The 24,729-nt window shown below is 42.9% G+C and overlaps 1 protein-coding gene across 1 annotated transcript; it reads right to left on the bottom strand.

Annotated features, from left to right (window-relative positions):
* Nucleotides 1-12,875: 12,875 nt before the first annotated feature.
* LOC125697849 (phospholipase A2-like) lies at nucleotides 12,876-23,588 on the bottom strand. Its single transcript, XM_048955511.1, has 4 exons — nucleotides 23,510-23,588; nucleotides 19,543-19,708; nucleotides 15,193-15,299; nucleotides 12,876-13,039 (listed from the first exon to the last, which is right to left on the bottom strand). Exons 1-4 carry the CDS (start codon nucleotides 23,547-23,549, stop codon nucleotides 12,876-12,878), a joined length of 477 nt encoding a protein of 158 aa, XP_048811468.1. The 5' UTR covers nucleotides 23,550-23,588.
* Nucleotides 23,589-24,729: the final 1,141 nt, after the last annotated feature.

Consider the following 24,729-nt stretch of genomic DNA (forward strand, 5'->3'; position numbering starts at 1 on the left):
CGGAGCGGGGCTGTGCGTTAAACTGTCAGCTCGCTCCAGGGGGACACCTACAGGGGGAGAGACGTAGCCGGGGTGGAAGAAGTCCCTGTGACAGACGTCCACTCCCAGCCGTGGGGCCCGGACAGGACAGCCGTGTGCCGCCAGTAGAGAGTCTCCAAAATGTACAAGAAGGTGTAATAAAGAACACATTGTTTAGCTCTCTTTTGTTGCTTGCTTTCTTAATTTGGACACCCGAAATTCACATTTTCCTAACTCTTCTCAACGTCAGCCAGGGGACCATCTTTCCTTTTCATCCGAAAGTTGGAATTGTCTCTTAATCTCACTGAGTTATCCCATGTGAGAAGCTTCAACTGACAGCTGCCAGCAGCACCGAGAGCACTTTCTATTCCCTTACGACTGGCCAGCCTGACAGCTTTGCTCAGTCACGTCCTATTTAAGGGTGGATTCACGGCAGAATTACTGTCACAGGATAATATGAACACAAACACCATTTGCAAAAACAACAGTAGAACATCCACCACAGCACGCTTAAGGAGTTTTTTTTTAGAAGCATACATGTACTTGAGTTTACATCAGATGGAGTCTGGAATCTCTTTGATCCAGCTATGTCTTCCCACATCTTCTCTGCCATGCAGCCACGGCTAGTAGCTTTGCCCTGGTTGCTCTACATCTACCTCTGACATTGCTGACTACTCAGTCCTCAAAATCCTGTTAGATTTTGATTCCTCTTAAGTCCCAGTACTCCAGCACTTGGGTCCGTGCCAACTGCCCAGCGCCCTCTGGTGCAAACCCTGTCCTTAACCCCCAGCTCCATGCCGTTCCCTCGGGCCCCGACTCACATTCAATTTGCCATCAGTCAGAACTCCCAGATCTCTTTCTGCAGGTTTGCTCTCCAGCCTTTCACCCCCACTGTCTGTATATAGTTCCAGAGTTGCCCCATCTCAGATGCAAAATCCATCACTTACCATGTTAAACTTCACGTGGTTGATGATTACTCAGCTCTGAAATTTGTCAAGATCTCTGTAAGGGAGTCAACAGGTCTTACTAATTTACTATCATCCACAAACTTACTTAGTATACCTTTGAGCCCTGTATCCAAGTTACTGATGAAAACAAAGAGAACTGACCCTAAAAGTGAGCCTTTCAGAAGCCCTCTAGTGACTTGCTACCAGCTTGATATAACCCAGTATGCCAAACCTGTCAGCTGGTTCTTCACCCACCACATTATGTTTTTGTCTAGCTATATACTGCACATTTGTTAAGAAAGATACTGTGAGAAACACAGTTCTTTACTGAAATAATCATCTAGTTCTGCTTGGCTAGCTAGCTGGGTAAACTTACAAAAGGAGATTAAGTTTGTCAGTCAACCCATGTCAACCATTCCCATTGTCAACCCATGTTGTTAGTGATCAATGGCTGCATTGTTTGTCAGGTATTTTTCAGTATCTCCCGAAATAATCTTCTCCATAATTTTGCCAGGCATTGAAGTGAGACCAACCATTCTGTAAACACCAGGATCTTATTTCTTGCCCTTCTTGAAAACTGTGACAACATTTGTCAGCTTCTGGTTGACTGGAACCTCTCCAGATTCCCAAGACCCAATCCTTTCTTGATCTTTGCTCTCTAGCACTTAGTTAATACTTCTTTCAGAAGAGCCTTGCAATCTAGCTTTCACTGTGTTCAGCTAAGTGCTGTGTTGTTCTGCACAAAGACCCAGCTCCCTTCCTACCTTGTAATTCCAGATCTTCCCACTCTCCCAACCCATTTAAAGCACAGAAGAAATACTTGCTTCTGGGTTCTTCAGACAGTTTTCCTCAAGGTGTGGTAGGGTCTTTCAGTCACATGTGGGTTGTTTTTTTTTTGGGGGGGGGAGGGGAGGGATGTTTCGTTTGTCATTTTTGCTTCAAAACAATAAGAAAAGCAGTAATCCTAGTGCAGTGTATGTGTTTTGATTGGTGTGGAGCTGAGTTTTTAATGGATATTCAAGTACAGTTCCATTATCTGAAGAGACCTAAAGATAAACAAAATCATTGGATGAGTGTGCTTCTGAACAGGTGCACTGTGAGAGGTGTCAGCCAGCTAACTGGAGTGGCATATGCTCCATACAGCTGCTGTGCTGCTGGCCAGGCTGAGTGTTACAGGTGGAGCTTTGGAGCTGCTGGCATGCTTCCCACACAGTAGTGTTGTGTATTTGCCTTTCTGCAAGCTCAGATTTCCACTTCCAGAGTACAGCAGTAGTTCTGGATGCAGGTAGGCCAATCGTTTTACCAGTATTCCCTTCCATCTGGTGACATGGACAAGCTTTGCTTAAATGGAATTGAAGTAATGAACTTTTTGATAGCACTGAGGGATAATAATAATAATAATAATAATAATAATTAAAAAAAACGGTAATATATTTTACCTGTGAGTATGTATGTGTCCACAAAAAATACTAAATTCCCATGACTTCCTTTCATGATGAATAAGGATGCTTATTTTTCAACTGCTCAAAAAATCAATCCAATTGTTCTCTTTACTCGCCTCTGCTATGAAGGAGTTCAGCCAAGGAGAGATCTCCTTTTGAACATCTGAATATTCTGTAAGCCCAAATTTCTGGTTAAATGACATCAAAGCAATTAAAAAAAAAAAAAAAAGATCATTTTCCCACTGCTCTCTGAACATTTTCGGCATCTTTTCTAAGACAGATGAGGACAGCCCCCAGGAAGTCATTGTTGTGACTTCAGACATGGCTGCCATCCAGGCAGCAGGCAGAGACCTGTGGTAACTTTAGTAAGTGTGACATTCACGGGGCAGAATGTGAGGTCCTGTTGCAATAACATACACATATTTATTTGCCCACACTACTAGCAAGATCATATATTTCAGCAGCTATGAGCCAGCACATTGGGAAGCCCTATGGATCTGCAGTGACTTTGTTCCTTTTCTTCCTCCTGGTGGGTGAGTACTAAAACGCCTTCCTTCATTAGAAGAAATACAGTTTATTCCTAGAGCTTGACTTGGAAGCTTCTCTTCCTTTTTTTCAGAAAGTCACTCTCCTCTGAGGGCTCCCTCAGGATGCAGGAAATCTATATCCAGTATTGGGCATTGCATTAAAACATGTTTTATTAGCACATTGCTTTTTAGCTAATATGTGTTTATGTCAATATGTGTTTGAATTTGACCCCCAGGATAGAATTCTTTCTGGAAATCTTTCCAGAAGGAGTAGATTTTCCTGTCTTTTTCTAGAAGAAAGGTTGCGTATCATCATTGTTAGAAGTTTCATTTCTATTTCTGGTTCTCTGATGTATTAGCAACCAGTTGTCTTCCCAAGGTAGTTATTCACATCCACTTGTGAAGATCAATCCTAGTGCAGGGCAGAAGTCATATAAATTGAGATAAGCTATGAACAGTCATTGATTGCTTAATCACAGACAATTGGGAACCAGTTAGATCTTCTAAAGCACTCTTATGGTACCAGCAGAGTATGAAGTTGAGCTCTAAAGCCAACAAAACCATCCAAAATATGGTCGTTCTAGGGCGTGAGGATTTTTATGTGTTTTGGAAGTCCTGTTTGCCCTCTTCTCCATCTGTTGAGCATGAACAAAGGAAAGGAGGCACAACAAGAAATGTCATATTGTGCACTGACCTCCAGCCTCTATTTTGCTCCCTTGATGTTGTTGGCAGCTAGCAAGCAAAGCTTGCACAGCTGCTCTGGTGTACTCCAGTTTGCAAGGAGTAAGTCAGAGGTTTCAGGACTAGAAGAGAGAATGGGTATATTTTAATCACTTCTTTGCAATTCTTCCTTCTATCACCATGCTTTGTGTATTTTGCAGTTACAGCCAAGATATGACCCTACATGGGAAAGTATGAACCTGTGGATTGCGTAAAGGATAGGATGGCAGATTAGTAGGTGCCCTGTTGTGACTGGAAAATGTGGAGCACGTTGTCACATTACAGAAAGTTCCAGAGAGCTTTCACCCCTTTGGCTGAAAACTGGCCATGAATTAATGACTTTATATTACAGTGACCTATTAGATCATCTAATCATTTCTCAAGATCTTGACAGGATCATTCATGCCACAGGTACTCTGCCTAACTTAAGTGCTTTCACCAAAAAGCCTTGCATTTCTCTCCATGGGGGATTGAGTCCTATAACCCACTTGACAGGAGATCCACACATCATTCTGCTAATGAAGCAACCAACTTAGAAAGAGCTTTGAAGCAGACTCAACAAGGCATTTGGCATTAGTATGCTGCCAAATGCCAATATGATAAAGGCATTGTGTATTTAAATGCCAGTGAACTAGCATGTTCCTGATTTGTAACCTTACAAAAGAAAAACATAGAAGAAAAGTAGGAAAATAGAAGCTGTGCTGTGACCTTCCTATTGAACTGCCCAGAGCTGGGACTAAATGATAGCTTCCTCCTTTTGCATTCTGGTTTTCCTAATTAAGCTGTAGGTTAATATTTATTGAATCATAGATGTGGGGTAACACAGATGACAAGGTCAGTTTTTTCCTAAAGGTAGTATAAATAAAATTCATGATGAACAGAGGCACCATCAAAGTACATCGTTTTTGTACTGTTATGATCTCTTTAGCACTATCTCTGTGTACAGTTGGACAGGGAATATCTGGACCACAGATTACTCTGAATAGCTCCAGTGGGCTCATGGGTAAGATAATGCACAGACACGAGGATAATATTTCATCCAGTCTTTTTGATATGGATTATTTATTTTAAGGGACTCAGAACTACAGTACTGCTTGGGTTCCTGGTTCTCAGGCTGCAGTTGCCACTGAGCAGTGATTCAGGTACTAGGCCAAAAATTTCCATTTGACTTAATAGCACAAAGCACCATACATCTCTGAAGTTTTCTCAGGATGTCTATTTCTTTTACTTGCAAAAGTTGCTCAGACAGGTGTGTAGGTGATACTCTCCCTTAGGATTATGCCCTCCTAGCACACCAGGTCTGGCATACTGTGAGGTGAGCCAGGCTGAGGCATCAGCTGGTCCCATCCCTTTTCCCGTTATCTATTTGTAATGAACCCAGAACACTCAGAATATGGTTAAACTTAATTATTTGCTTTCCAACCACTCATGAATTTGATGGTGTACTACTTTCATCTGTCTTCTCCCTCATGTTCGTGCTTTGGTCAACACCTGGAGCTGAAACCCATTCCTGACCAAAGGGTTTTGGAAACTGTTACTGTCTCACAAAATTGCTCTGTTCCAGAAAATTGTCTTTCTTTTTTTTCTCTTCTGGTCCTTATGGTGTGGGTTTTCCTCACACAACTTATCATCTTATGTGGGCAGCTCCTGTGAGCCATCCTAGGAGAGCAGAAGCATCACATGTTGTTGCCACCAGATTTCTTAGCTAGCTTGTATTTTCTATATTTTTGGATCAGTAAGTTGTCCAATAATTGAACTGTGAATGCTGTACATCATCCTTTTATAAGGCACAGAGAACTACAATGCCCTGCCTTCTGACAGAAACTGTCAGTCCTACTTTATGATTATACAGCTCATAAATGACAATAGCTACAAATACAACTGTAATTTCCTGCCCAACCATGCCTGGAGGAGCCATTCAAGCACTTCTCAAACTGACCATCAGTGGAGTTGGTTCTCCATTGCCTTGAGGCATTTGTCACTGAAGCACAGAGACTATTGTCACTGAGAAACCCTAGCAGGCCCAGACAACAACATCCCACATCATTTTCATGGCAGTGAACAACTCCGGGTGCTGGGGAATCCAGACCTTCACCTAGAATGGTCTAGAGTGATCAGGAGGGAGGGCATTGACTTGAGTAAAGAAAAAAAAAACAACAGAAAAAAACTTTTTCCAAAAATTGGTTTGCATTTTTTCTTGGCTAATGCTGTAGGTTTATTGTTAAGAGTTTGTTTTTCCTTCTTTTTTGTTCCAGCTTGGGATTTGAGACTGCAACTATTCCTCTCATCTTCTCAGTCCAGGCTTGGTTCCAGAAACAAGATCTACTTGCATTGCTCCTAGCTCAAGCCTGCTTGATACTATGATTAGCAGTTGTGTGAAAGAGGGCAGATTTAAATCGCTATTATGGGCATATCATCTATATTTTTATAACAAAAAGCAGCAGGATAAAGTAATCCCTTCACAGAGAATAGATGTCAGCCAGTGACGGAAATCCTCTTAATTAAAAATACAATAAAACAGCAGTGTCTTCAGGTGTGCCTTCTATGTGTTTCAGGATGTTGGTTGTCAAAATGGAGTTGGCTATTTCATATAGTGAGTGTTTTCACAACAGCTCAAAACTTGTACATCGAAACCAACAGGACGAAACTCACAGTAGCTCTAAGTTGTTGAAAAATAGTTACAGAAAGTGGACTGCCCAGGCAGAATGGCTTAACTAACTTCCTGCTAGGCAAACAAATAATCAAGTCCCATCTTTGTACTTTCCTGCTCTATTTGTAAAATAGATGTGTAATGTACTTAAGTCAGCACCTCTCACCACCAGCTTCCCTTGGCTCCCCAGGTCATATATTCTCCTCCCTTTAATTCTCCCTCTGACATCAGCTTTCTATATTCTCATACAGACACTTCAGCAAGGAATTTATTTTCACATTTGCAAAGAGTGTTGCTGACTTCTCAATTTTGGCCTCTTTGAAAATCTTCTCTTCAAACTGATTAAACTTTGTCTTTGGGAATGACTGAATTATAAAATCTTTATGTCCTGAGAGCAAAGCATATAACCATTCTAGAAAAACTCATTCACACCAGTATTTTCAGTATCAATACCTGCAGCATACTAAGATGCCATCCCCAAGGTTCCTGATAGCATCGATTGGGAGCTCAGTCCCTAACAAAGGAGATTTCTTCCTCTGGTCCCAAGATTTTCCTATCTTAGAACTGGAAGTGCATGCTGAAACCCCTAAGAACTTCACGTTACGTTTTGGGATGCAGGCATTCGGGCACACACAAGTTCTCTGTACTTGTCAGAACAGAACTGCCTCTGTGTAACAGTATGTACATTTCTTTCTGCACCTTGAAAACAGTTGGGATCCTGAGACCTTTAAGAGTGAAAAGTGGGAGGTTAAAATTCCAGGCCAGAGTTCTGAATAAATTCTAACTTTCATCCAAAGCCATTGGACAATGACAATAGCGCTCCCCAAGTATAGCAGGAAATGAGGATCATTCATATTTGCACACATGAACATAATCTTAGCAGGAACCAGGGAAAGAAACACTATTGCCATAACAGTGACTACCCTTAGGTCCTAATTCCGGGAGGCATTCCTCTCCATGATCAGGGGTCAGGAACAAACAGCTATTATCCTATTGCCCTCAACCCTCTTCTTTCTTCTCTTTTCTGATGCAGATGTCGGTGCTAGTGATGGAAACACAAGCAAAGAGAATGCAACGGTATCTCACAGAACACAGGCTCCACTGCTGACTGAGCGATGGCAATTTTCTGTGACTCAAACACCAGCCAAGGAAAAAGCCAAAGAGGGTGAAACTGTGGTCTTGAATTGTCACTTTAACAGCCCACAGCATCCTTCCCTGACTGGTCTGTCAGTGAGGTGGTACAAAGAAGATGAAAAGGGACAGACAAACCTGCTAGATAACAATGTGACCATGCTGCCAAATAATTCTAGGGTTTTCATGAGCGGAGACTTGTCCCAAGGGACTGTCTCCCTGGTGATCCTCAATGTGACAACCAGTGACCACGGTATCTATTTCTGTGAGGTTACACTTCCAGATGAGAAGGTGATGACAGGAGATGGGACAAAGCTGAGGATCAGAAGGGCTCTAGGTAACATTTGATGTTATTTGTATATTCTTTTTTCTCTCTCTTCCTCCTCCAAAACTAGTCTAAGCACTTGCAGAAGGAGTGAAATTAGTCTGCTTGGTTTCTAGGACATATGGCCTAGTGTAATGGAATGTCCCCACATAGTTGGATTTCTCATTTTTTTTTCAGGCTAGCTAATTTTGATTGGCTTCCTCCTAGAAACAATCAGACAAGTATTATTGTAACAAGGATCATTTACAAGTAAAAAGGGGAGAAATAGTTCTGTCACTAAAATTAGTGAGCACTGAGAACAAAACTGTCAGAAAAGTTCTCTTGTGTACACATCTCTCTTTGTCAGAACCCCTCTGAGTGGCTGGTATCAGGATATCACCTCAGGAAACAGCCTCCAAGTCTTTTCTTTTGACATTACTTCTCCCCAACGCACTAATCTACATTTCATTCCTTAACTCTGGATGACATAAGTAATCTCACAGTGAAGCACAAGGATCACGTTATATCAGTTCTGCTTAACTTCAGTCCCATTAAAATCAAAGTAGCTATAAAACCACCACGCTATATTTTCTTAGCATCACAAATATACACTAGGCATATGAAGTAGGGAGATAGCTTGTTTTGCCTTTATCAGTTGGAAATGTCAAAGCAGCTCTCCTTTTTATCAAGGCTAAGCACATTTCAGTCCCAACAAATCAATACATCAAAAGGTTTATTATCTCATTATCTAACTAAAAAAAAAAAGTATCACCTTCTGTGTCAAGAGCATATCATGCAAGTGCCATTTCCCCACTATTTATTATTAAAACTTCTAACTCACTGAGATTCACTAGGCCTTTGCCCTTTTGAGCCTGAATTCTTCCCTTACTAATTTTTACGTAACTACTCAATTTAAAACATGACTAACAAGGCAAGGTGTGCACGAGGACCTGACCATGTATCTTATGAGGTCTCCCACTGGCTTGATCTCATATTCTCTGTAGTGCATGTTACGATTGCAGTGTCTGCTCCCTGGCCAATGTAATTGCCTTTTTGTGTTCCTGAGAAGATGAAATGCATCATTTCTGCACTACACCTAAATTAGGGGGATGAGAGAACATGAGAAATATAATTCACAAATAAATGAATTGTGCCACAGATCAAGACTGCCCCCCAATTCATCTAAAATGAAAAGGAGGAATTAGATGACAATGTTAAATTCTCCATTACATGAAGCAAATTACATATATTTTGAAGTGAAGAAAGCAATGGTTCTACAGCACCATTGTCCTTCCAATTCAACAAGCAGCCACAAAAATGAACTTTAACTGCAGGACACCTCTCTGTAGGTGGGAAGAGAGAGCTGGATTTTTACTGGTGAGCTACAGCTCACTCACTGGTGAGCAGCTGAGTGTGCATCTATTCATCAAGGTAGCAGAGAGTAGCAGCTTCTCCTATGAATGGTTGAACAGATGTTTGTAAATCTGTGCAATAGCTTTCATTTCTGGTTATCACTGCTGACTGGGCATGCAGCTATAGTTATTGGTGGGTCTGTCTTAAGCATGTGCATGAAGACAAGGGTCACCAGAACAGTTGGATCTTTTCTGTACGGACCCTTGCTTCTTCTCAGTCTTGCCTGTGCAACTTGGTGGTAGGTGTCCTGAGTTAGACTAATTAAGTGCTGATTAAAACTGATGAAAGATTTCAGGATTTGTCTTGTAGTCAGTACATTAGCAACACTATCCAATTTTTCTCGTGAAGCTTAAACGCAACTAGTGTCACATATATCATGAATGCCTGATTGTATTCTAAGGGCAGATGAAACTGAAAGGCTTTAAATTATTCTTTTATTATCCTTCCTGGATGAGTCACCTGGCACAATGAGTACCACAGGGCAGTCACTTAAAATCTGATCAGATCAGTCTTTGTGCCATTGTCCAGCCAGTTCCCTCTCTCTACAAGTACACTTTTCCTCTAGCAAGCTCTGCATCACAGGGCAGGTGCTTCTCACAGTACACTCCATAATCCTTGTCAGAGACCATGCTAGTGTGCTAACCTAACCAATGGCTCTTCCCAAATCATCCTTCAGTTTGAGCAAATAACAAAGGTAGAATTCCAGTGTGCATCTCAGAGAAAATGGGATAATTCTATCCCTACCGTGTTCCCAAAGAACAACAGATAAAAGAAAGGACTGCAGCAGAGCTCTGCACACCTTTAGATGCTGTTTCATAACAGTACTTGACTGTTAAGGGAAACTGTCCTATCACTAATTCCCCAGAAAACGTAGCAGCTTCCTACCAAGGAATGAAAAAAATCAACTCCACTGTGCAATACGTTCTCTCCTGTGTGGAAGCCAGCAATGTCATGTCAGGCAAGACATCCGTGTAATCAATACCATAGTAAGTAGCTTCCCTATCGACACTGCAGAAATTGTGCTAGCTGCATTGCATTTGCTTGCCTGAAAGACACTTTACATTGCTCTCTGCCTTTTTTTGTCCCTCAGGCTTGTTTGGTATAGAAGAATCTATTGGAACAATCATTGGGGTTGTGGCAGCCGGTATCGGAGGCCTAGGAGTTCTGATCATCATTTTAACCCCACAGCTAAGGAGATGCGTCCTCTGCATGAAACAAGGCTCTCAACAAGGTATGGAGCACAAAACAAAATCTGGCATAACTTGCTAGGAAGTTACTTGCTTCCAAAGACGCCTTTTCAAACTTAGGTTGGAATTAGACATTTACTTACCACTAGCCAGAGGTCACCTGAGGAGAGTTTGGCGTACCCAAAAGCTTACCTATATTTTCCAGGTCAGTCATCCGGTCTAATAATAGTAAGCTGACACCAAAGGCTGGATTTCAAAACAAGTTTAGTTCCCCTTTTGTGCAACCCAAGATGCGGTCTGCATTTATGAACGAGCTCAGCTCACTGGAAACTTTGCTAAACAGGACTCTTGAAAAACCCATTTTTATTTTCTCTTCTCCCAACGCTCAAAAATCTGATTCAACCTGCTGAAACCAAACCAAAGCGCAAAAGCCACGCAGAGCTGCGCTCGCTCCTCACTGGAGCGCTGCCGCCCTCTGATGGCCATTGTAGTGGAGACGGGGACACAGGAGCGGCCAGGAGCTCTGCTCCCTCTCCCCGCAGCATTACTGAGCACAGCGTAGTCCATTTCTGCCCACACAGCATCAGCCCTTTGCAAAAACACTGAGAGAGCGGAGTTCGCAACACACTGCCTTGCCAGATTGCCTTGGGAGAGTTTGTTGTGCTACACTAACCCGGCTCTTTCTTTTTCTTCTTACTCAGCATAGCTTGATCTGCAGAGCTACACGAAACACCAGAAGATGCAAAGGCTAAACACAAAGTAATTTATCATGCCCTGTAAGCCAAAAAGGAGGCTCTAGATGTAATAAAAGCTTTTGCCTCAGCACATGTTGTCTTCGGCATTTGCAATATGTTTATTTTCCCACAGCCTTGACAGCCACAGTGGAATATTCAACAGCCTCCTGCCGTGAAGAGCAAAACAACCTTTTTAAAAGGAATTTGTACTGTTATCTACTGAGGACCTACTCAATCTGGCCACCTATCTCTTTATCTGGACTCTGATGGGATAGTTCAGATCTTTCTCTACGATTACATATTATCTCAAAAGTACTCCGAGTTTGCCAGCACTGCTTCAAAACGAACAGAATGAAAGCTTCCACATGCTAACACCTGCCCAGGGGCATCCCTGTTTACCTGCCCAGAATGTGTGACTTCTGGGGTGTTCTCATCTCCCTAGAAACTTTTCCATCTTGGTGCAGAGGCTCTTGTACAGTTGGCTTGCTCCAGCCTACAGTTCTGCAACAAAGAGGCAAAGGATCACTTGAATGCTACCTCATGCTGAAAAAATAGGGTTTAGTTTTACTCTTCCAGCACGAAACACAATGTTCGTATATAAACCGTAAGGAAAAAATATTGAAGGTTTGGTTGGTGTAAATAATGTTCTCTATAGCCTGAGTCCCCTGACATGACAGCAGTTGGTTCCCAGGAGGTCAGTGGCAGGGGAATGTGCCCATAACTGTATAGCAGAGCTGCACATCAGTGACTGAAGCACACACATATGACATGTGAGGAACATGCTCTTTTTCACAGTGTAGGTGATCCTCCTGGTAAAAGTCAGAAACCCACGCACCAGGAATATTCCAGTGTGACTTTGCTTACCTTTTCATAGAAAACCATAGAATCATAGAATCGTTTTAGTTGGATAGGACCTTTAAATATCATCTAGTCCAACTCCCCTGCAACGAACAGAGACATCCACAGCTAAATCAGGTTGCTCACTGCCCTGTCTATCCTGACCTTGAAATACTCTATGGACACAGCACCCACCATCTCTCGGGTCAGGCAGTTCCAGTGCTTCACTACTCTTACAATAAAAAACAAAACAAAACCAAAAAAACCCCATTCTTCTCATATCCAGTCTAGGTCGCCCCTCTTTTAAACTCCCCTGAAGTGTCCCTAGCCTTGAGGCAAGAACATAAGACAGAAGATGTCTGGCTATGTTAGCTCAGAAACATGTGGACTCTGTAAGAAGGGACAGAGCTGCACCCTGGGCAAGAGCTCTTCTCTTCCCTTTGGTAGGAAGCAGCTCAGCCACTTCTCTGAGTGCCCATAACAAATACTCAGGATCCCTCCCTTTCCATTGTTTCTGCTCCTGCAGCTCCAGGAAGATAAAGTGGATCACTGTACTTGAACACTAGCATGCCCTGGGTCTTCAAAATCATCTTTTTTTTTACAGATACTTTTTTTCCTCTCATTTTTTTTTTTTTTTTTTAAACAAGTCCAGCAGAAGCCTTTACCTATTTTCTAATTGATGTACAAACACATGGGAGCTGAAGATCAGGTTGCTATGAAAGGACAAAACAGCCATTTAGTGACAAGCAATGTGTCCTAACATGTTTTTGGAAAAAAGATAGGAAAGTAGGGTTTTATTCTTCCCTCAGAAATTAGAAGATGCATGTATCTTACCCTATTCTTCCTTCCCATAAATTATGGCCTAAAAGAAATTTTCTCAAGCTATCGTTAGCTCTGGTAAAAGAGGTAAAATTTTATTCCAGTGTGTTCAGATTCAAAGGATTAGAAGAAAGTTCCTTTAAAAACTATTTTGACCCTCCATATCTGAAATGGCAGGTTGGATGAGTCTGCCCACATAGAAAGTCTGGCCAGAGGACGAACTGTGGGTTGTAAGGGGCTGTTCCCCAACACTGGGCTGCTTCTTGGTCACACAGGCACACCATTTTTTCACATGGGTCTGTCAGGTTATCTGCAAAAGAAAATGAACAAGAGATGAAAGATTCTATATTGGATCAAGGGGATGAGCAGTTGTAAGAGCGAGCAAAGCTCTAATAGGCAATACAGGTCATGGGAGGAGGCAGAGGAACCAAGGAACTCAGCAGCAGGGTTAGCTATCTGATTTCTTTTAGTCAAAATCTACAGGAGCTGATCCAAATCATATACATGAAGCTATATAGAATGTAATCATACAATTGCTTGACTAGGTAAGGAGCACAGGGAACATAGAAGCAATTAGCTCAGGTGGATGCACTGCAAAGGACTGATTTTCATATAACAAATCCCATCCCACCTATAGGCATCTTAAAAACATTAAGCTGATATTACCTAAAAGCACGGTGCTTTGTTTATTTGAAGCTGGTCCTATTGATTATCTAACACCCTCCAAAGCCTACAGTAGGCAAAGTTTAAAGTGTAATTTCATGCATGTGTGCCCAGGCTTTGCTCCAAAACTAACTCTAACAAGTAGAAATCTTTCCAGATTTCACTGGACTTCACTGGATCAACACTGTGTCTAATAAATACACAGAGTCCCTACTTCCAAAGATTTTCTGAGGAGAATCATGTGTCTACAGCTGAAGGGTTTCAATGGGCCCATTCACAAGGACTCAGCAGTAAGTCCTTTTCTTAATTAGCTATCAACACTGCCTGGTTTTCTCCCTGCCCACTGCTTCTTGAGGTCTTCCTGTGCTACGCCAATCACTGCCAGCCTAATGTCAGAGAGAGCCTGCCTTGTAAGCCAGTTCTAAGAGCACAATGTTGCTTTTAATTTTTTTCTGAGCAGACCCCACAGCTCAAAGCCTTTTTTTTTTGTATTCCAGATATTTACCATACTTACGTGTGATGGCCTAACTGAAATATATGGCTTTGCTTTCCCCCCCCCCCCCTCCATTTCACAAGCAAAACTGCATAGCAGTAGCAAACGACGGAGAGAAATCCCAGGTAAAATGAGTTTCTGTTTAATTTACCTGAAAATATCTGTGTTCAGGATACAGTGCCAAGCCACAGGCATTTAATTTCCTCTTTCATAGCATGCACAGTGAAAGCAATTCTGCTTGTAATTTCTCTGGATATCATTCCTCTAGATCCAGTAAATGTGCCTCAGACTACAACACTTCATTTGTTTTGTCTGAACAGAGTAAGACGTCACACCTTCACACCTCAGTGAAACCTGCTGCAGCCTAGGGTAGGAAATATCCCTTCAGAGAACATTTCCATTGCTCCTCTCCATCGTGGATGTAAGAGAAAGTGAAGTTTGTGGATTATTCAGGGAGAACAGTTACCAGTCGCTCATGGGGCCTTGCCTGGACATCAGTTAAGGAATATATGGCATTTGTTTAATTAAAGCTTATGAGGCAGGCTGGAACAAGTGCAGCCCATTGTTACGGGACAGCATTGCATGTCTCACGTGTTTGATGGTAAACTTCACATCTGCAATCAGGATCATTCCCTCACATCAAAAATGATGAGTTACATATTGAAATAGTTAGCAGAAAATATCAGTTAGCTACTAAAATACAGAATGGATAAATCAAAAGAGCAAGTAATGTCCAGCAAAATATTCCTTAGCCAGTACGTAGTTTAATAGATGGTTCTTGAACTGGGAAAGGATATACAGTGAATGTGTGGTGCCACACCCTCTGTCTGCTGGCATTTTCAGCTGCTCGGGGAGGCTGGGAATTGTACTGGAAGAATATGATCTTCTAGCAAGGTAGAAATAACTCAGTTTTCAAGCAAGTAGCTCTGATGGCATGGGGACAGGTTTTACTCTCACGCAATCCTTTTCAAACTTTCAAAGAGCTATACAAAAGATATTACCATCAGGGACTTCTGGAAGACTTCAAAATAGAAGTGAAAAAATTCTAAGACTCAAGTCATCTGGTGCATGTCAAAACAAACTGGTGTGTACTATTGACGGGCTGCTACTGTGCAATTCAAGACCTCCTTGACTGGTACCAGCTGTAGAGCTGAGCAAGCCTACACACACTGTATGTGCCTGTGGCACTTGAAATCACTCAACTCTGAAAGCCTCAAAATCCCATCTCCGAGGCACACAAAGCTTTTGTGTTAGTCAGTGTTTCTGTGGAGGAAGGAGGGAACTAACACAGGCTACTGTGTCCTTACCACACCGCACGGCATTCTGCTCGCACACCCACTGGTAGCGCTGTGCCTTCGGACTGCAGCCCTCTCTCTCTGCCTTGTCGTAGCAGCAGTCATGCCTGTGGCAGCACCTTAGGGAGAACAAAAAGCAGAGTTTGGGATTGGGCATCCTGCATACTTTGCTCACTGGTGTTTTCAGGCACTGCAAGGTTACTCCACTCGCCCACCGCTAATTACAGCTCTCTCAGTAAATCAACAAACAATGTTATGGCATTTCTATGAATGCTCTCTTGTCTTGGGAGCATATTAATGCCATATTTGTCCCCATGAATACCACGCGTTTCTCCTTTCTCTATGATTTTGCCTTCAGAAAAACAGGTGTGGCCAATCCCCAGATCATGGTAATCTGCCATACTGAAAGGAGCTGAAGCATTATGATGAGGTGCCTGACCATGGCTCACCAGCTGAGGTTCGGATCATCTCAGAATCTGGTGTCAGGATGATTTTCACTTTCCTTGGCATCAGTGTAGCAGCTGGCTACAAACTCATCATCCTCAAAAGTGGGATTCAAAGCAGTTGACTTTATGACCGTAAACATAAAGGGACACAAGGGACAGATCTATCCTCCCTTCCTGCCTATCGAGAGCACAGTTCACATGATCATATTGCAGGGATCTAACAGGTGAAAAACAACACATTTGAAAGTACTGATTGCTTGTCACTGACCATAGAGAGGGCTGAAGGTGGCTAGCTCAGCTGTTGTCTGTACCACAAGACTACTCAGGAAGGACATTTGCTCTGCTAAGTGCTTCAGAATACACAGGAAAACTTCATCCCACTCGAATTTTATTCCAGTAATTTAGTGAAAGATTCAGCAATTGAAGAAGTTCTATGATGAGTAACAAGGTTTGTTTCAGCAAGAGTGATACGTCAAAAGCTGGAGTCAGGGAGGAGCCATCTCCTGTTTCCAGAAGCTGTCCCATGGGCATGCTATAGAGGAACAAACATTTCCTCAGAGAACTTCAGAATGGAGATCAGCCTTACTGGATATAAATACCTACAGGTTTTCCTGTTAAGAGTGACAACAATTTCTGTAATTCAGCAGGTGAGCTTATTCAGCCCACAGAACCAGCTCTGTTGGGCATGATGGCCATGTGGCTCAGATCTCTGTTGGTCCAGGAGCACCTCACTCCTGGGCTTGTCCTGAAGATGCTGGAAGTGAAAGGGCAAAGGAGAAAAGAATTCATTGTAGAAAGCATGAAAGTCTCAGCTTTCTTCAACCCAAAGGAATGAAACTGCCCTTCAGGGAGAGTCACAGAAGGAATAAATAGGAAAAAAATGTACAGTGAGAGATAGATCTTTGAGACGAGATCTTGTTGGAGGTGGAAGATTGTCTATAAATCAGACAACAAAAGGAGAGCAGAAGTGGTAAGCCAGCTAGCAGTGAAAGCCAGCTGTTTTCAGCTCTTTTAGTGAAAGTCGGGGCAGTTACATGAATTCTGCAGGGCCACAGGAACTGGGGCACAATTCTGCTTCCATTAACACCATTTCCTCCTGTAGAGAGTGATACCAACACAAAGTGAGAAGACTAACTCATATTTTAGCTGCTTTAAAAAGACTGTCAAGGTATGAAGAGTGAGGAAATCTATCATCCTTTTGCCATCTTCAGACATCTGTTCTATCTGGAAATGCCCTTTCCTGCATCTGGGTCAGAATGTGGCGCTGAACTCTTAATAGCCTGCTAATGCTCAGTCACACTAAAGCAAACAATGCCCGCCAACAGTATGGCAGAGCACTGGTCAGTAATTATAAAAGACAAAAACAACTGGGTTCATCTAGTTAACAAACAACTGACACATCATCTGGTGGGATCAGACAGCCCTAGTGACTACAGACAACCCTACTGGCCCAATCTGACCCCTGCAGTGAGCACAGCTGCCTTCAAGGTAAGAATTTGTCACATTGTATTTGTCATGTAAACAGCTCAGCCATCCCCATGGTGCTTTAACCCAAAAAACAGAGAGGAAATCTCTGAGTTTGCCAGGACTGAGTTTGCCCCTCATGTCACTAATGCTTTCGGGAAGATTCTGAGCACTTTTGGGTCCTGCTCGGCAAAATGGATTTTGCCTAAATACCTCTCCTCAGGGTTTCTATGGATTTGCTTTGCATAAGTGGGAATGTGGATGCTTCCTTCCAGGAAATCTCAAGCAGAAGGGTGGTGCCATGTCCAAGCTGTGCACTAAATCCTATGCACCACGTTTCTAGGAGAAAAAAATAAGGCGACAAGCCCAGGGAAATGCAGACATTATGGCAGCAGTCCTTTCAGTTGTGGTGCAGCAATGCAAGGAACAGAACTGGGAAGGAGAAACCAAACTATCAACATTATGGAAAAGAAATGCCATCATGACTAGAAGTGAAGAGATTATGGAACAAAAGGAAAAACTGCCAACACCGCATTGAAGTCAGAGTGTGGAATAAACGTTATAAAACCATTACCCACTCAGTAGCACCTTTTCTTCCTCCATGAAAGAGGGATGCTGAAAAGCACTCTAGCCCTGTCTAGACAGACTGACTGAATTACTCACAAGCAAATCACTCCTAGGTTTATTACTGAGACTCCTAAAACAGACAAGATGAGGTGAGTCATTTCCAACTGTGTGTGTCCTTCAAGGCCTGTAGCTTTGCCACTCCGCATCTTTCTTCTCTAGAATTGCAAATATGGAAAATAATGTGGTCACTGTAACTGGCATGGGATACTCAGCCACAATGATTTTTGCAGTATCAGAGGATTTCTCTGGTGAACACAGCCTGGGAACATTTCTAACTAAATGTAGTGTCATTGCTGATTCTTCCTAGCTGAGAATCAAACTAAAAAATCTTTCTGGTTTTCACCAAGCATTACTGCTATGCAACAATAATGAATGCTCTTAGAGCATCAAGCTTTCTAAATACCTAACTCTCTGGTATTTAGAGACATTTCCATTTGCAGAGTTACCTTTTTCTGCCATTAGGATAAAATTCAATCCCATGGAAATCAAAGAGCAGCAGAAACATCCACCAATGAATACCTGATCAGATGTTGCTCTCTATTTTTCAGGAGTATTGAGCACTTGCATCACCCAGTGTCACCAAAACCTGATATCAGTGAATATCTGTGGAAAACAGCTTCTAGGTGACTCCATCTGGGCATTCAGCAAATGAAGTATTCAAATTAGTGAAGTCATGTTTTACTTCAAAGAGTTGACTGTAAGAGTCTTTGATGATAAGAGATTATAAAGGTTAACAAAAATGATGTAAATATTTACAATCACAGCTGTAGATGGTTACAAGCATATCAAGAGGTACTATTAAACATTAGCAGTAATCTCTAGGCCTGAAACCTAGGACACATCATTGCTAGCTACTCATTTTTTTTCCTAAGTCTTATGTTGACTGTTTCACAGACAGCACCCATAAACCAAAGATGTGAAAGAATGGCTTTGGGAGGGAAACTTTCCCCTGCATTAATGAAGAGAGATGCACTAATTTAAATGGCTCCTTGCTCCTTCATGCCCACCGAGGAACCGGTCATTAGCCTAGGCATCTTGCACCCTGGAAAGCTCAGTCAATTTCCTTTCCAGTGAGCTATGCATTGTCTTCCCTTCTGAGAAAAGCTGCTCTAGTGTGTGGATAACACCTGACTTGCTGACTGCAGATAAAAGCAGACACAATTGCGTGCTCTGCCTTTGAGGTTTTAAATGAGACCAGATTGCACGTAAAGGGCTCAGAGCACACCAAAGTCCATCACATTAAAGATTTACATGTATGGTAACTGCAAAGTACAAGAAGCCTTTCATTGCAACATGTCATCAATTCATTTTTACTCTTGGAAATAAAAAGCACAGCAAGGAAAAGGGGAAGTACTACCATGTTCTAAACTGTTGTTTTTCTTGCTTGATTTGCTTTAAACAGACAGGTGATGAAGACAACAGGTTTGATTAACTCCTTGCAAAATTCCAGATCCCTCCAGAGGGTGACCAGTAATATTCCCATCACTGCCATTTTCAGGATGACATGAATTGATCATCCAAACCTTTTAATCACTCCTATCTCTTCATGCAGGGCTTGCCTTCTATAGGATGTACTATTCAATGAGCTCATATCCTGGTTTCTTCCTTGCCCTCCACCCACGTAGTACAAGGTCCCAGGAGCTCTGCTCTCATCCAGGAGGTGGCAAGGCCCTCATTCAAACACCAGATGGTACACGGCTCCTTGCTCATAGTTGACAAATATTACATTTCCTCAGTAGAGAGTTCTTAGAGGCACAGGAGTGCAGATAGGGAAGAATATAGAGATCTACACTGCTTTTGGAGACACAGTTGAGGTTCTTCTTACCAGTCCGTTTTATCTTTAGGCCAGCCTCGTCCTCCCAGTCCACAGTAACATCCGTAGCCAATATATGCCAAGGGAGACCGTCCCGTGCCACATGATATAGCTCCTGCCAATTCAATGATTCCTCGGGTGTGTAGTGAATGGGATTTTCCCAGAGTACTTTTCCAAACTGCAAAGACAGGACATGGTTTCACACAAGGATTAAAAATACGCTGATTTTCTTAAAACCTTCACAGGGAGATTATTGGTCTTGATTAGTTATTTAGATCGAGCCTCGACAATCTAACTAGCCATTATGTTCACCCTGCAAAGGGAACTAATATGCAAACATACTCCATATAGGCAGCTCAGATAAGCCAGACTTCCTTGCTCTGGTGCACCAGTGTGTGACTGTAGCTAGATTGCATCTGCAGCTACCTTGCAATTTGAAGCTGCATGCCCAGATTTGCACATTATGGAATCTGAGAAGTTCATCCTGGCTGGGGTTATGCAAGCTCCATGCAGAGTCAAGAAGGTTCACTGCACTGTAGAGTTCCCAACCTGGCAGAGCATGTTGGCTAGGCCAAGATCCTGGTGCATTGTGAAGCAGCAGTGAGCCACCATACTGCCTGACTGCACCCTAACTCCACAGAAAAAAAAAAACAAACCATGAGGTTTCTCTGTTGCCCAACATGCCTTGTATTATTCATGATATTTTAACTTGTTTTCCAGATCATACAGAGCTGACAGTACTACTAACTTTCATCCAGAAACAGCTGCAAGCCCTCAGGCCTGCAAGGCATACTTTGTTCAAGACAGAGGGCCTACGTTAGCTAGGATGTGTGGATAATGGCTTTCTTATGAGCATTTTGAAGCACTGGCAACACACATTTGTTTCTGTTACTACAGTCCACTTAAGTCATAACGCTAAGTTGGCTGCAGAAATTTGGGGGAAGAAAAAAACAAAAACAAACAAAAAAAAAAAACAGGAAAAAACAAGAAGTTCTTTGTTACTTGAAGTTCAGCCAGCCACCTAAGCCAATCTGGAGTTTTTTGAGTTACGGATCTTTCAAATAATATCGTAATTTCAAATGTTTAATTTAAATCTTTTTTTTTTCTTTATAAAGAGAACCACCGACTCAGTTGCAGAAACTGTTACAGAAACCAAGAGTATCAGCCCCAAACACATAAATCACTTTGAAGCTCGATAGGAGCTTTGATGCTTATCACAATAACAATGCAACAAACAGCAGTGATTAGTGATTACCCTCCTGGGCTCACAATGAACGACCAAGTGTACTTTGGGCTCTACCAACATGCACCACAGCCCATCCCCATTAAGGCTGGGCTGCTCACTGCTGGTACCAAACCCCTTGGAGGTGCTGCCAGGCTCCCCAGCATTGGCCCCACTGCCCCCTGGCTGTTAGATGGCCTGAGCTTAGGATGGGGCTCTCAGCATTTTGGAGCCTGAAGGAGCTCACAACACAGAGCAGGGCTTTGACCCTGAGCTGGACCTCTTTATAGTACTGTGCAAACACGGGTTAATTAATCCCCTAAACCACTCGGGGACTCAATACTATTATTAAAACTGTTACTTTCCTTTTAAAACCCAGTCATCTAATCCCCTCTCTTGGGCCTCTCCCCTCTTGTACTCCAGCTCACTTTCTGGGTCTGATCCAAACCCCTCCGAAGGCAATGTGGGTCTGTCCCCATTACTGTCAATCTGTCCATTTGCTCCTCTCTGCTAATGGTGGGCTTGCAGCCCAGCCCTCAGTGCTTCTGTCATCATTTTACCCCAGCTGCTGGCTGCAGCCAGCTCAGAAGAGCGAAGCCCCTGTCTCAGGCCTTCACACAGCCTCCTTATGTTTTCAAGGCACTCCTCAGGGATTAAATGCACATTCCTGAAAAAGTAACAACTCCCCTCACCTGAACACTACTTGAGTGTTCAGTTTTTGTGCTAAAAACACATTAAACCCATGTTGTTTGAAAGTGAAGTGGTGACCTGTTTCCCTTGTCCAAACAGTGGATGCTTCACAGACAGCAGCAAGCTGCAGGTCTGCCACAAGTAACGCCACCAAAACTGCTGAACTGCTCTGGATTTCAGGCAAAAAAAAATAAAATAAAATAAATCACACTTCTACAACCTGCTTTAGACTGCAGACCTAAAAACATTCCAACAGAAACCTCTTTGTAGGTGTTCAACCTTCTTCCTGAGAAGGAGCCTGGTTTATTTTTCAGCCATCTTTCCTGACCTTTTAAGGTGGGACCACTGGACTCAGCCTGGAAACAGAGGCTGGTGTAAGGTAACTGCCTCACCCAGAAGAAAGACTATTCTTCTTCTGGGGATATCTCTGAGGATCAAGGAACTGTAATTACTGCACAGAGTTAGTTATGAAAGCAGAGAAAAGGACCCAGGGGGAATTGAGTCCAGAAGAAAGGCCTTAAGCTTTACTCCTTGAGAGTTTGACATAATTAAGATACTCAGGCAGCATCTGATGTTTGTCTTATCCTTTGAAATCTGGGTGGGCTTAGAGCTGGCAGCAAGGTACCGTAGCTGATGGCTGGCCTTAGAAAGCAATTTCACTATCAAGTGTTCAGTTAATAACTGGAGCAGAACCAAAACTGCATTTTCTATGCTGGGCAGCTAAGCAAAACGTGTGGAATCAGTGAGAGAGACAAGTCTCCCCAGCAGCTTGAAATCAGCCACAACCCCCATTAAAGTATGGTCTATCATTAGCTATACAATGAATGGGGAGCCTCAGCAGGGAGCATACCTGCAAGGAGACGAGAGGAGGTGGGTCTGACAACTTAAACCTGCTATTTCCTTTTGAGACAAGCAGCCTTTGTTGTAGATTAAGGCAATGGGATTTTTTTGTTTTGCTTTTTAAAAACAGTGCTACAGATACAGCCCACCAGGACAAGAAAGTAGACATAACAGTCTCAAAGGGTGGAAATTCTAGTTTGCCAAGCACAAGTATAAACAGTTGATCACAGATATGCAAAAAATGAATGAGAAAAACAATTTAGCCACAAGTATGGCAAACATACAATGATGTGTTGATATCAAAAAGAATGGATGAGAAAGTGTCCTATAAATCACTTTCTGGTTCTTTAAGGCATAACTGCATATTAAAAAATACACCTATCATTAAGGAGATGAGATTAAAGCGGGACAGCAGCTATTCCTTCCCAAATCTATAGCCTTCCACTCCATGATACGCATTCCCAGTGAAGTTGAAATGCAGTAACCAGTTAGATACTGTAAAGAAAAGTGTTTTGTTTTTTTTAACAGCTACATGTAAATAACCTCACTTCCATTCAAGAGGTACTTGCTTTGCAAAGGATCACCAGGCACCTAATTCTGTGCAGAATTAAAATAGAGGCCTTTGTGTGAATTCTGACTGTGTGTGCTTATGGGCATGAATGCCAACAGGGATAGCACAGGTAGAACCTCAGACAATTCACTGTCACAGTGCTATTGCGTGCAAGGTCTTTACGTTAGCAGACATTCATTGCTTTTCTTAAAGGATTTTTTGTTTTGTTTTGAATTTTGCATGAAAGGAAGGCCAGGTTGGATGAGGCCCTGGTTAGCCTGATCTGGTGGGTGGCAACCCTGCTTACAGTATGGGGCTGAAATTGGGTGGGCTTTGAAGTCCCTTCCAACCCAACCATTCTGTGATTCTACGAAGATGGCTCATTGGGCAGAAACATAGAAAGAAGGCACTTCTGCAAAGAAACACCAACACCAGCAACCTTGCAGCAGAAAATTATCCTCAAAAGAAAGTAATCTGTGTTTTTGCTATTGAAGCCACCATGGAAACAAAACAGGCACACAGCTTGCTTACACAGTCCCACACTACAAAGTTGAAAAGAAAAAAAAAAAAAGGCAGTGCAAATACTATGGGTGAAGTAGGCAAAGCTGGCAGCAAGGGGAGAAGCTGTCCAGGGTAGGTGGGGGGGGGAGGGATGGAGTGTGGGATGTAGCACTCACCTGCCTGTAGCAGAAGCAGCAGCAGCAGCCGCCAGCCCATGGGCAGAGCTCGTCGGTACCAGTACGATGCTGTACTGGCATTCAGCAGCCCAGTGCTGCCAAGCAAACGGAGCTGTGGGTGTGTTCAACAGCCCTCCTCTTCCAGGGTTTTTATGCATATACATCTGCCTGCGTCCGCCTGCGAGACAGAAACACTCCCTCCTGCGACTTCCCTCAGTCCCAGCCAAGTCCCAGACCTCCCCAAAGGGCTCCCTGCTGTGCTGCTGAGGGCGAGGGCTGCCCCTGTGTGCGTGCCAGTGGCTCCACGAGGGGCTGGCATCCCTGAGGCAGCCCCAGCATTAAGCTGTGTTCCTTCACTAAGCTGTTTTCTTACAGACCCTGGTTAACCTCTGAGTGGCTTCGGAAAAGGGAAGCTTACCACTGCCCTGCCTGTGGCTTGGGCTTTTCTGCTGCAGCATCCACCTGACAAGGATTCTCCCTTTTTATAGATATTCTTTCAGGGTGTATATATATAAAATACATATATATAAAGATTATTCATCATATTTAAAAAAGAAGAGACAAAACTATAAACACCTAACAGAAAAATAATCCTGTTAGATACAAATATCTAATTATAAACTGACCAACACAGCTAATTCTAAGCCACTCCTGAGGCAAAAATACCCACTATTGCTGAACCTATTACTGCACCTGACCAATACCAACTAATTTCCTGGACACTGCCCAGTATGTGGGTTCCAACCACAGACGGCGGTTAGGATCAGGTCCTAAGGCTGAGCTGGCATATACTGAGTTCATTCCAGTTGCTGCAGGCAGCCTGACTGCAGAGACAGTGGCTGCAACAGGCTGCTCCACTGGGAGAGGAAGAGAAAGAGAAAGCTGTCAGCCTGTTCCTGAGGCACCCTTGATGACATTCACTGTGGTAAAGCTGTGTCTCCCTGCTTAATGGCGTGCTTCTAAATATTTGCTTGCTAAACATTGGCATTTGAATCAAAGGTCAGTGGCAAGTGGCTTAATTGGGCTTCCTTTTTCTGAGCACAGTCTGGCTGCAGCTGCAATCTTTACTGGGCAAGTTTTCAGGGCACTGTTATATACTGGGTACCTATTGTGACACAGAGCACATGAGAGAACAGAGGTAGGCAAAATAGGCACAGCAACAGAAATGCAAGGCATGGACTTCACCAGTCAAGCAATTGCTCTTCACTCAGAGCTCGGAT

This window comes from Lagopus muta, chromosome 1, assembly GCF_023343835.1.
Source record: "Lagopus muta isolate bLagMut1 chromosome 1, bLagMut1 primary, whole genome shotgun sequence".
Lineage (NCBI taxonomy): Eukaryota > Metazoa > Chordata > Aves > Galliformes > Phasianidae > Lagopus > Lagopus muta.

Bases quoted from the DNA above. Each gene is read 5' to 3' on its own strand.
- LOC125697849 (XM_048955511.1), bottom strand. From the start codon at position 23,549: ATGGGCTGGCGGCTGCTGCTGCTGCTTCTGCTACAGGCAG. The intron at 19,709-23,509 runs GTGAGTGCTACA...CTGTCTTTGCAG, and splicing joins GCTGCTTCTGCTACAGGCAG to TTTGGAAAAGTACTCTGGGA. The intron at 15,300-19,542 runs GTAAGAAGAACC...GTTCTCCCTAAG, and splicing joins CCTAAAGATAAAACGGACTG to GTGCTGCCACAGGCATGACT.